General features: G+C 43.4%; 1 protein-coding gene across 1 annotated transcript in view; it reads left to right on the top strand.

Annotated features, from left to right (window-relative positions):
* Window positions 1-12500, top strand: part of fchsd2 (FCH and double SH3 domains 2) — a 51229-nt gene that overhangs the window by 28926 nt on the left and 9803 nt on the right. Inside the window, 6 exon segments of the mRNA XM_079732386.1 lie at window positions 1608-1730; window positions 2142-2237; window positions 6574-6690; window positions 6887-6991; window positions 11143-11232; window positions 11522-11584. Coding sequence (XP_079588512.1) covers window positions 1608-1730; window positions 2142-2237; window positions 6574-6690; window positions 6887-6991; window positions 11143-11232; window positions 11522-11584 — 594 coding nt within the window.

Below are 12500 nucleotides of genomic sequence, written 5' to 3'. Positions count from 1 at the left end.
TGTCTTTGGTACATTTTATGACACTGCAAATATAGAAACAAACAGATCTTCCTGGATGTAATCCACAATGCTCAGACACAACAAACAGGCTTTTAATAAACAAATCAAGGCAATGCACCCACAAAACAGAAATTATATTATATTTCTGTCTGCAAGGCCACACCTATTGCGTTTTCTGTATAGTCATTGCACACGGCCACACACACCCAGAGACATACGCACACACATACACACATTCCAACACACAAAACTGTAACCACAATCACACACACATACACAATAACACACGCACACACAGAACATTCGAGGGTGATGCGGGGACTGAGGTCTGTTTCTGGATGCTGACTCACTCCATTTAAAAAGCTTTGTAAATGGATGAGCACAGGGAGGAGTGGGAGGGAGGGAGGGAGGGGGGGAGGGAGGAAGGGAGGGCGGGGAGAAGTAGAGGATATGAGGGAATGAAGGGAGGAAGGTAATGAGAGCGTGACATTTGCAGAGCAATCAACTGGCCTCCCGCCCCTAATGACTGCATTTCCGTGTAAATACGCCATTGTTTTTAGGCATGCAAAAGAAAAACAAGGACTGTGTGTGTGTGTGTGTGTGTGTGTGTGTGCGGGTGTGCTTACCTGCGTCTGTGTGTGCGTACTTGTGCTTGATTAGTGAGTACTTGCCTTGATCTCCTCTCTTGGACTGGGACATTGTGTGTGTTTAGATATCTCAGAGCGTCAGGGGTCATCATGTGATCTATTGAGGAGATGGTATTTGAAGCTCCTCCCCCTCCTCTCACCGCTGAGAAAAGGGCTTTCTAAATAACAGAGCACTCTTCCTTCTGCACCCCTTCCACTGTGTGCTGCTCCTTCCACATTCAGTGTGTTTTTTATTGTGTATGTCTGTTGTTCCCCCCCCCTGCGCTTTCTTTGCTGTGCTTCCTCTTTTGCAATCTGCAAAAGTCACATGTTTCATTTCCAAAATGCACCTTTTTCAGGTCACTTTTCCACTCAGTTTGGCCCATTTGACTCTAAATCGACCCGTCTTTTTACTGTCTAATTCGTTTCCGGTTTTTGATTGTTTCGGATCTCTGCCTTGGATAAGAATGTCCTCTTGATGAAACAGAACAGAAATTAAGACTGCTCCTCCCCCTCCTTCTTCTCCTCCTCTTCCTCCTCCTCCTTCAGTTTCTGTGACCTTTCCCATCATGCTCTCTCACGCGAATTGAGTTAGTGATGTTGCATCCCTTTTCTCTGTATCAAAGTACCTTTCGCTCTCATTCTCTTCCTCTCTTCTAATTAGGTCTGCTTAATAAAGATACACAGTATATGGACCCATACAGCAGTATACAGCATTGTTCAATGAGGGTACATCGAATAACAATATAGAGTAAAGAGTGTGGGTGTGGGTTTCTTCTATCCAAAGTGACTGTTAAATGCATGTCCTTTAGGAGCATCTAGGGCCTCTAATTCAATGGATGTCTATTTGAACGTTGTGGAGGTTGGGGTTCGAATCCAGAACTTATGGTCTCGTGCTTCTGTGCATCGCACATGTGTCTGTGACTGTGCAGCGAGGTCCACGCCCACTAAGTAATGCGCGATGTGTCTCTGCTCCTCCAGGCTCTTGACGGGGGGGTCTTCGAGCACGTGAAGGACTACCTGGTGGCTCTGTGTCGCACCGAGCTGGAGACCTTCACGGCCACACACAACACATACCAGTTCCTCCTGGACAAGTCCACCAGGGTCAGTCCACCGAGCCCTCCTGTCTCCAACACAACATCTCTGCTTTTAATCTTGGATTTATTCTCTTATAAAGAGAACAGTGTTCAGTATATTGATGTTCATTTAGTTTCATAATGCTTGCCAATTATTTTCAACAAGCAGCAGGAAACGGACAAACTTCAAACGGGACTTAGCCGCCCTGATGTGGCTTGCAATGTGATTTAATAATATGTTATTAATAGTATTTAGTTGCATTGCCTTGATTGATTGATGTTTATTAAATGCCTGTTTATTGTGTGTGAGCATTGTTGATCACATCCAGGCAGATCTGTTTGTTACTATATTTGCAGTCATGAAATGTACCAAAGAGAGTTTGCGTGCGTGTGTGTGTGTGTGTGTGTGTGTGTGTGTGTGTGTGTGTGTGATCCTCAGGTAATACAGGAGTTCAACCAGCAATTATTCATGCAGGAAAACCCTGTGTTTCACAAAGCACATGACTTCCAGTTCCAGCCCAGCGACTGTGACATAGTAAGACACACACACACACACACACACACACACACACACACACACACACACACACACACACACGCACACTCAGGCACTCTTGTTTACACAAGATGGCACAGGCCGTTAGAATTTAAGAACATTAAACGTTTTTAATAACAATCATATAAGCATTACTAAACTGACAGGCAATCACGCACACAGACACAAAGACACACACACACACACACACACACACACACACACACACACACACAGTAGATCAGTAGGTCTCTCATCTTGACATGTCATGAAAAGCCTTCAGCCTCCTTCTGCTCCAGATGCAATGCTGTGTGTCACGATCTCTTGGAGATTCCTTCATTAAGGTTAATCTCTCTTGAACCCTGTAGGAACATTCAGAGAGTGCAGGCTTGCAAACATAAACAACATCCGTCCAACTCTTGGAAGTCAGGCCAAAGACATTTAATCATTCTGAATATCAAGAGACAACAGACATTCCTTCGTGCTCAGGCCTTCGTCAGAGCTCTCCCAGTTGTGTGAACTCTGCTCTGTGGAGAACATGGCTGCAGCATGAACTCTCCATGTCTTGTAATAGAGATCCTCGATGGATCTGGAGCCCTTGTGCACCCTCTGGGGGTCTGCCTTTGTAGAAGGGGCAGTTTGTTTGTAAGAACATCTGAAGCCAATGGTTCACATGTTCATTTATGGTTCTGTACTGGACGGGCTGCAAATAAAACGTTAACGGAAATAAAATGACCAGAATTGATCGAGATGTTTGTGATCGCTAAGAGACGGTGGATGCGAAGCGGTTCCACACCTTAGGGAGAGGCTGAGGTTATTGCTAAGGACACAGAACTAATTAAAAGCACATCTTCCCCCAGCGGGCAAACAGCTTAAACTCTCTCTGTAGACCTACACCTTGCGCTCTCTCCCTACGCTTTGCCTTCCGTCTGTGATTAATAATCATTCTTTCAGAATTTCTTTTCTCTTTCTTACCTTCTTAATACATTGAATTCTATATTTTCTTCCATATTTCGTTATTTCTTGATTTCCTTCTTTCTTCATTTCTTTCTTTCTGTCTTCATTCAGATAATTCTCTCATCCTCCTATCTTTCAGCCTGTCTTTCTACCTATCGTTCTGCCTTTTTTCCCTCAATACAATAATGCGTGCTTTCTTTCCTTCCTGGTGTCTTCCTGAACTTCTCCAGTCTTTGTGCTAACCCTTTCTCCTAATCTGTTTTTGCCACTAACCCTCCTTGTGTTTCTGCGTGTGTGTGTGTGTGTGTTTGCAATGGTGGCCTCGGGTTGGGTGAATTCCCTGCTGCTTGCCTGTGTGTGTGTGTGTGTGTGTGTGTGTGTGTGTGTGTGTGTGTGTGTGTGTGTGCGCACCTGTGTGTGTTTGTGTGTGCCAGACTCTGAGCTCGGTGCCGCAGTTGGTGGACATTGAGCCTTCGCCGGTCAGTGCCATGAGAATGACCCTGGCACAGGTAGTGCTAACGGCTCTGATAACCTTTAACCTTTACCCTGTCACCCTACAATGAACGCATGCTTATTTATTTATTTTAACACTCGACTCCCAACTGCAAGAAAAGGCACCTTGTAAGTGGTCATTGTGCAGAACAACTTACAATATGCTGGAGATTTTCTTGTCACTTTAAATGTGTCACATCGGTATATAGAAAAGAAGGAAGTGGTATCCAATAAGTTTCTGTTAGTTGACATTGGTTATGACATTGCGTTTCATCTTGGTCACCACACCTTTGTTACACTCATACTCGTGTGTGTGTGTGTGTGTGTGTGTGTGTGTGTGTGTGTGTGTGTGTGTGTGTGTGTGTGTGTCTGTAGTTGGTCCACACCCACAGACACAACATTATGTGTAAATCTGTAAGTGTAGTGGGTTGTGTCAACAACCACAACACAACAACATTCTAAGCCGTTTTTTATTTTTTTATTGGATGCAACAATGTGCAAAATCCTTAAAATATCATTCGCATTCTCAAGGCCATATTCCAAATCAATTTGACACAAATCAATGAATACTCACTGATCATGTTTAAATAACATTAAAACATTGTACACAATGCACATGCATGAAAAATATATATTTTGGCTTTTTGCATTCCCTGTCATTTGTGGCCATGTAGTTGTTAAACGCTCAATGGAAATCACCCATCATTACAGTCAAACCTTGCAGTGAAATCGAATATGTCTGCTGCCACTAAAACCTGTGTAACCAAGGGTTTGATTAACCTATATCTCAGTGCTGTGTTTGCATTTCCATGTATAATATATGCATGCATATTGTGTACTTATTCCCTTGAACAGACATTTTCTGCCATCTATTATTGATAGATGTCAACTCCGTCCATGGTACGTTGGTTCTGAAGCTGATCTGAGCCTTTGTGCTTCATGCCTTCCTACCCAACGCTGCCTTGCATGGCCATAATTAAGCTGCAAACCTCCTGTGTAATGCTCTCCGTTTCACACCTATACTTATTCAAGGTTGATGCCCCGCTGTTTCCGAGGCAGCACATCGTTAAAATACATGCTGTGCATGGGAAACTTAATGCAATTAAAATAACTGTATGTATGCTTAGGTTGTTTACCGCCCTCATTGTCAGATCAAGTATCTTTCAAGTTTTCTTAGCCTAAAGGTTACGTAGGTTGTGTCTCTGATGCGTCACACTTCACCAGGTACGCATCTACATCTTATCTCTTAGCCTAGCTTGTTCAGATGGATTTCCCGTATGATTGAATGATGTGTAGCAGTTGCCTTGGAAACACTGGTTAACCATTTAAGAACGGCTGAACAGGTGACTCCAATGTCGTCGATAAATTAACAGAACAGAGTCATGTCAGAGTTGGTCAACATGGCAGATTTGGTTCCTTTACAAAGAAACCAAAGAGTCAACTTAACATTAAAAAGTATGTACTATGCAATTTCCAAACCACTTTGCCTAAGCCTCAGTGTAAAACGGCATGAGGTTGAGGAAAGAAATTAAGGAGAATTCATAAATACTTGAAAAGACTGCGACTGTGCTTACACTAGACTACGTCATTTGTGACGAAGGATGAGGTCACGTTGGTTGTCTGTATTCATAAACAGCCCAATGGACACAGTTCCCTGCTGCCACTATTAATTTGGGCCATCTCCCTTAACCTTAAAGGATGGTCCAGTGCCCCATAAGGAGATAGGTTAAAGGAGATAAGGAAGGAAAAATTTAAGCCCACACATCATTTTATAGAATTGGACCAGCACTTGAGGCCAATGTGCACCAGATATGACACGGGTCCGGTTTGGAAGCCGTGTGTGTGCCAGAACAGACTGGTGTCCATCAGAGCTCCTATGCAGATACGGCCCAGTTTCCGTGCAAGCCCTCCGGAAGCTACTCCGCAATCCCTGCCGTTACGTTCTTTTTACACATCTGGTTTATTTTTGCTGGATCCGCTTGCGGCTGACAAGCGTGGAAATGCACTTTGTTGGCTTGTGATACAAGGCAGAACAGAACTTCCCCGAGGTAGTACGTGGAATTCCGTTCCCGAGCCGCACCCTTCCCGTTCCCCGGCCGTTCTTCTCCCGAGTCGGAAGCGGTGCACATTGGCCTTGATCATGGCCACTTAGAAAACTTCGGTATCATTTAACTCACTTAGGAACCTTCACAAGCAAAAAAAAAGTATTGGACCAGAGCCGTTGAGACCTAAGGACAGACATTGTTTCAGCACTTTGCCCCTTATGAAAACCACATGCTTTTGAAAAGGAAAATAATATAATTTTTTAATAAATATATTTTTGCAAAGCATTGAGAATCATTCTCATTATGTGTAGACACAGCACAAAAACATGCAGGCATGCACACACAAACACATTCACATCACTATCTCATACATTATTACAGGAGGACTCAGCGATGTCACTCTTGGTAACTGTCATATGTGTTGTTTTATTGTCGCATCACTGGTGCCAAGGCAATCACAATGGGTTTGAGCGAGACAAGCAGTGTTCATTATGGGACGTGTGGGGAAATGTAAATCTCTCACACTTTCTATTTCTGGATCAATCGACAGCTTTTTCCCGACACACACCTCTTTTTTTGTGAGCTAACAACATCCCTGCGTGCGTCTCTTTGTGTGCGTGTGTGCCTTTGTGTGTGTGTGTCTGTGTGTTTGTATGTATGTGTGTGTGTGTGTGTGTGTGTCTGTGTGTCTCTGTGTGTGTCTTTGTGTGTGTGTGTGAGTGTGTCTCTTTGTCTGTGTCTGTGTCTGTGCCTGTGTTTGTCTATGTCTGTGTGTGTGTGTGTGTGTGTGTGTGTGTGTGTGTGTGTGTGTGTGTGTGTGTGTGTGTGTGTATGCGCTTTAGAGCCGGCAGTTGGAGTCTGAGACGGGTACGACGGAGGAACACAGCCTGAATAAGGAAGCCAGAAAGTGGGCGACCCGAGCAGCCAGGGAGCACAAGAACATCATCCACTACAAGAGGGTGAGCTCACAACACACACATTCACACACACATTCATAACAACACTAACACACACCCATGTATCTATTCTCCAATTGTCATTCTGTTCACTCCTGTATATTTCTGTGCGTGTGTGTGATTGTGTGTGTGTGTGTGTGTGTGTGTGTGTGTGTGTGTGTGTGTGTGTGTGTGTGTGTGTGTGTCGGTGAATCCTCAGTCCCTGGAGGAGTGTGACAGCCACGGTCTGCCCTCCACAGAGCAAGGCAGACTAGACCTGGAGCTGAAGATAGAAGACACCAAAGAATGCATACGGAAAGCTGAGGTGTGTGTGTGTGTGCAAGTCAATCCAATCAACCTCGATTTTTTGTCACCTTTTTCCAGCAACGGACATTTTTGAATGAGGAACCTGTTGCAACCTGCCAATCAACACAATCGTAACGGTTGCAGTGTTAGGTGATGCACTTCCTGAACCAAAATCCCCTTCTGATATTTCAACCGTGAGATAAAAGAGCTCCTTTTGAAACGTAACCACAAACACAGCCGATTTGTTGACACACCCGGGGTCTGGGCTGTGTGACTAAACGTTTGGTTGGTATTCACAATTCAAACAATTGTGCAGAGTCTGCCTCCACGACACTTAAGCTTTTAGTGCCCTCCAAATATGTGACTCAATGCACAAACACTGTGTTTTTGTCAAGCTGTGAAAAGTCACAGTTTTCTGAATGTGATTCTGAGCAAAAACCTATTCTTGGACACTAAAATTTGTGCTAATGTTTTAAAAAAAATACATTCTCAAGGATAACAGAAAATACCATACGACTTTAAGACTTATTGAGATTTGGTATTTTTTATCTTTCTATAATCTTTGAGAGAGATTGTTGGGGTCATTGTTCAATGAGTGGGCTCATTTAAATGAGCCCACTCATTTCTCTCTCTCTGTCTATCTTTGTCTTTCTCCTCTGTTTTACTCTCTATTATACAGTCGGCCCGTCTCCCCTCTGGCTACCTTCATCATTCTCTCCCCTACCTCCCCTTGTTGCAACTCCCTGTCTGCTTGCTAGCCAGAGACATCTATTATCATCACGTTGATCGTCTCCAATACAGCTTGTCTGCCGCAGAAAGGGGATTAATGCATCACCACTCATTGCCTTCACTCGCCCGCTCTCTCCACCCTCTTTTACAACAACGCAGACACCCCCGTCCGACCCTCTATTCCTTCTTTTCCCCCCTTTTGAACAGTGATGTTGTATCAGTTGGCATCAGCTCCCTCCTGTCTCTGTCCTCTAGACTACTGAGATACCCTTACCTCATTCTGATGCTCCTCCCCCCCGCCTCCTTCTCCTCCCCTCTTCTTGGCTAGGCCTCTCTAGCACGTTGTCATCCACATATCAACGACAAATCGCCCCCTGCTGTCTGTTTTGGATATTGGTGTATTGATACACATACCGTGCTAGGACCCCACTGTTTTGTATGCATTTTAGTTTGTTGATTTTTCTTTTCCTTTCTTTTTTTTTTTTAACGATATACTTCTGTTCACAATGTCATAATATGACAATGTAGACTTAGTAATGTTTTACCACATCTGGATAACTTGACGATATGAAGCATATTGTGCTTTGTTATTTGTTTTTGGACAGCGGTTTGGTGTTGACGCTGGTATACACTGTTTTGCTGGCTCATACTTCGTCAAACTCTTTGTCTTCGGGACATCTCCTATTTTCTTGGGCTCCCATTGGCTGGACGGAAGGACGCTGATGCATATTTAATGGCTCCATTAGTCAGTAATGGAGACGTCAGACAAAAAATGTTTTATTAGGAAAACAAAAAAGAGTAAATAAAGGACCCTATCGGTCATTATCTGATGTGAGCTTATATAAGCTTTGCTTTACTTTCACTCTGCTTCACAAGACCTATTGTATCCAGTTCACGTTATGCAATTATAAATAATATTTAGAATAGAGATTATAGTGACTGAGTTTGTTAAATGATGAAAAGCCTTTGCTATCACCCTAGGCTTTGGGTAGACATTAAAAACTTAGTCCCCCTACCCCTTTGTCCCAGAAAAAACGACATTATAATTTCAGTACAAAGTGCAAAAAAAAAGTCACTGAATACAACTGGGTACAACAGTGTTAGTCTGCAGCTGGTAGAGGCCTCCTATCTCTGCCATAAGACATGATGAGTGCTTGATTTCCCTTTGACCAAACAATAGGATCAGGGATTGAGGAAGTAGCAGTTCATGGCCTGGAGCAGAGTTCTTGTCAAGCAATAACTTGACACGGCCCAAATAAGGAGTTTCTGCATTACATTTAATAGCGGTTCTGGGGTTTCAACTATGGTTGGCCGTCTGCCTATCTATTTCTCTCCATGATGTTTTTAATCGGAGAGGACTCCCTGGGACTTAAATTATATTCCTCCTTGTGATGCTTGCCTCATTTGCTGCCTCATCACACACGCTCTTGATCTCTTTAGCGCTCAGTTTCTCGCTCTGCTTTTTCACTCTCTTTCTCCCTCTGTTTCTGTCTCGCTTTCTCTACCACTCTCTCTCCCTCCCTGTTTGCATCCCTCTCTCTCTCTCTCTCTCTCTCTCTCTCTCTCTCTCACTCTCACTCTGTGTGTGCCTCTCTCTTCCTCTCTGTCCCTCTCTGACTTTCCTGAGATATTAAGATTTTTTATTGTGTTTAGGGGAAAAGTGATATTGCGTCTGGGTCTGCGTCTTTCATAGCAGCATGAAACATGTTGGCTCTGTGCCAGACAGATGAATTAATATTTTTAGACATAAGAAACAATATTTTTGTGTATTTTAAGTTCATTTTATAGTTGCTATTTTCATGATCATGTCTTTATTGGTAATACTTTACAGATCTCAATTTTTTGTAATCTATATTGCATTTTTACCCTCTAGATATCATTGTTATTGATTTGAATCAGAACCATGAGTCCAACAATATTTAAATGTGAACACAATTTAAAAATATTTCGACCCTGTACATCTACATTTCATTAAATCCATCTATGCAATTACACATCCGGGCACACCTGGATGGAACAACAGTGCAGTATATTCCTTGCATAGCTTGTCAAAGTGTCTTTTCATGCTCATTATTGAGATACATTGATTCATCTGAATATTCCTCTCTGTCTCCTCTCTGATTCATGACACTGCGCCTGCCGGTCTTAACAAAGCAAACCGGCAGGGATTCCTGATTGATTGGCTCTTAGAGTCTCTGGCAAATCCCCCAACATCTCTATAAGGCGGAATACAGATTTCACTCGTCACATTGTCAACAGAGTTTGTTAACAACCCCCCTAGCCACAGCTATATTCAGGGCTCGTGGCTTCCTGGATTCTGTGCAGTTTGTGGAAGTACAAGGTAGACTGAGGTTCACTCTGACAAGCAGGCCTGGGGAGTGTTGGCTGGCTGTTTAGCTGTGATAAGTGTATGACTGGCAGGCTAGCGGTCCCTGAGCATTGTGCCTGTGTGTGTGCCTGTGTGCCTGTGTGTGTGTGTCTGTATTTGTGTGTGTGTGTGCGCGCATGTGCGTGTTTGTGTATGCGTGTGTGCATGCGTGTGTGCGTGCGTATGCGTGCGTGTGTGTGCGTGTGTGTCCCTTTGCAGTCTCGCTGCTCTGTCAGCACAACGGAATTAAATAATAATGAATGATTTGGTGGGGGGACTAGGCAAAGGAGAGAAGCTATATATACATCAGACTCTAGAGATACCGTCTCTGCTGCTCAGCACGTTATTATAATCATTGTCATGATGATTATGATTTTACCTTCATTGTTGCTATTAAGTGGAAAAGTGCTCCATAGGTGAGTCGTTTGAGGAACAAAAGAGGCTCAAATGAATCGAAGCAAAACTAGATCTAGACTAAAATGTTTTGTTTTGGTCGTTCCATTATAAAACCCATGTTCAATTTACCATGGATTATTCCAATATATTTACATATTTACTGATATATTTTGCTTCAATGTCTCAAATGAACTCAGATATCTAAATATCCCTCCGCTTTCTTCTTCTTCACTTCCCAACCTGTGATTTATTATTACAATAAAAGGACACTGATATCGTAATAATAATCTGTTGACATCTGCATCACATATGTTCAGAGTATACTGATGAAGCTATTTGTCCTCATGCCCAAGGGTGTAGGTGGTATCTATAACAATCTTATTATCTTATAAAAACGTTTTTACTGTTTTACCTATTCATATTTCACCCGGAGAAAATTAGAAAATCGACAGTATGTAAACTTCCGAGACCACTTGAACAAGGTGCCTGAGGCCTGCTAGGCCGGGAGATCTTGTCATATGGTATTTTTAATAACCCACAGCAGCAGAATATTGACTGTCTGCTCCAGCGTTATTGCCATCACTGTGTCGTGGTCTGTGGCCCACTGTCGATGGTGATACTGAGCCAAGCCCCGGTCAGACCTTGCTTATTAATTCTCCCTGCCTTTATTTTCCCAGACCATCAAATTGAAAGCTGAGGCGCGCTTGGACCTGTTAAGACAAGTGGGCGTTTCCGTGGATACCTGGCTGAAGAGTGCCATGAACCAGGTGTGTACGTGTAGCTGTTTCTGATGAACAAATTGGAAGCAGGCAGTTTGTCTATGTCGTGGCCGTGTCTGTGTCTGTGTGTGTAGGTGTGAGAGATTCCGGGTTTATTTAGTTTGTACCTGCATGTATCCCCCCCATCTGCATGCGAACACGGCTAGGAATAGCATGGATTTGTCCGTTCTTTATCTTTTTGTGTGTATGTATCTTTGTGTGTGTGTTTGTGTACGTGTGTTTGTGTGTTTGTATAAGCCCCTCACACCCCTCGCTCTCTCTCTCTGCATGGCCCCAGGTAATGGAGGAGCTGGAGAATGAACGCTGGGCTAACTACAATTCCATTGATCCCTCACTCTCGGTGAGACCCCGCCCCTCACCTCACCCGGGTTACCAATTGATCAGCAAACCACAAATCCTCAATAGTTTCTTATAGGACTTTATATTGAAATTGACTATGAAGCCAACCCACCCAATCTGAAAGCCAAATCTCAACTGAGCAGCCATCAGCCATCAGCCAACAGAAAGAAACCGCATCATTCAAATACTCACAAAATCAAAACACAGAAAATAAATTCACCAATCACTTTCACAGCTCTCTTTTTGGAAAGTGGAGACTGTAGCTTACAAATTGAAAGAGTTCAGCCATGCATGGGAGATAGCATTGAGCTGTGAGGAAATATATTTACACACAAACAGCGGTGTGCCACAGTTCCATGAAACCATACTTGAGGTTCCCACACATTGTCCCTGTTTTGCCTGTGAGATGCCCCTATCATTGAGCTTGTGTTCTGTTGACCTTAATTACATGATATGGGGTAAACCTAAGAGCAAGTAGGCTCTTCTGCCCTAAAAACTCCTTCGTCAATCATTTAAATTGCCAGCTAATTGCAGCTGTTGCCTGCGACCCTGCGTCATTCATTACAGCAGATAGGCCTGTAGCTTCATACTTCATACATAACATAACCGTGTCAACAGCCTATCCAGACCGTGACCACTTTTGACATCGAACCACAGTCTTATTAGAGAGAACACTTCAGTCTTTTGTCCTTATTATCATAAATCTCAACATTGTAGTTGAACATGAGCTTAGATTTAACAGGACTATATCGGGGGATGGTCTGCGACCAAAACCAGCATCGTCTGTTCACACAACATGGACACCGTTTTTCAGCAGCTTGAGACAAAACCACCAGGAGGCAGAGACAGAGAGGAAAGGATTAAAGCAAAGAGATAGAAGGGGAGAGAGAGAGGGAGCACACAGGGGAATGGAGAGC

The sequence above is a fragment of the Pollachius pollachius genome (assembly GCF_949987615.1).
Source record: "Pollachius pollachius genome assembly, chromosome: 3".
In the NCBI taxonomy this organism is placed as follows: Eukaryota; Metazoa; Chordata; class Actinopteri; order Gadiformes; family Gadidae; genus Pollachius; species Pollachius pollachius.
Note: the sequence above shows the minus strand (reverse complement) of the source record. Positions and strands in the feature narration are given on the sequence as shown.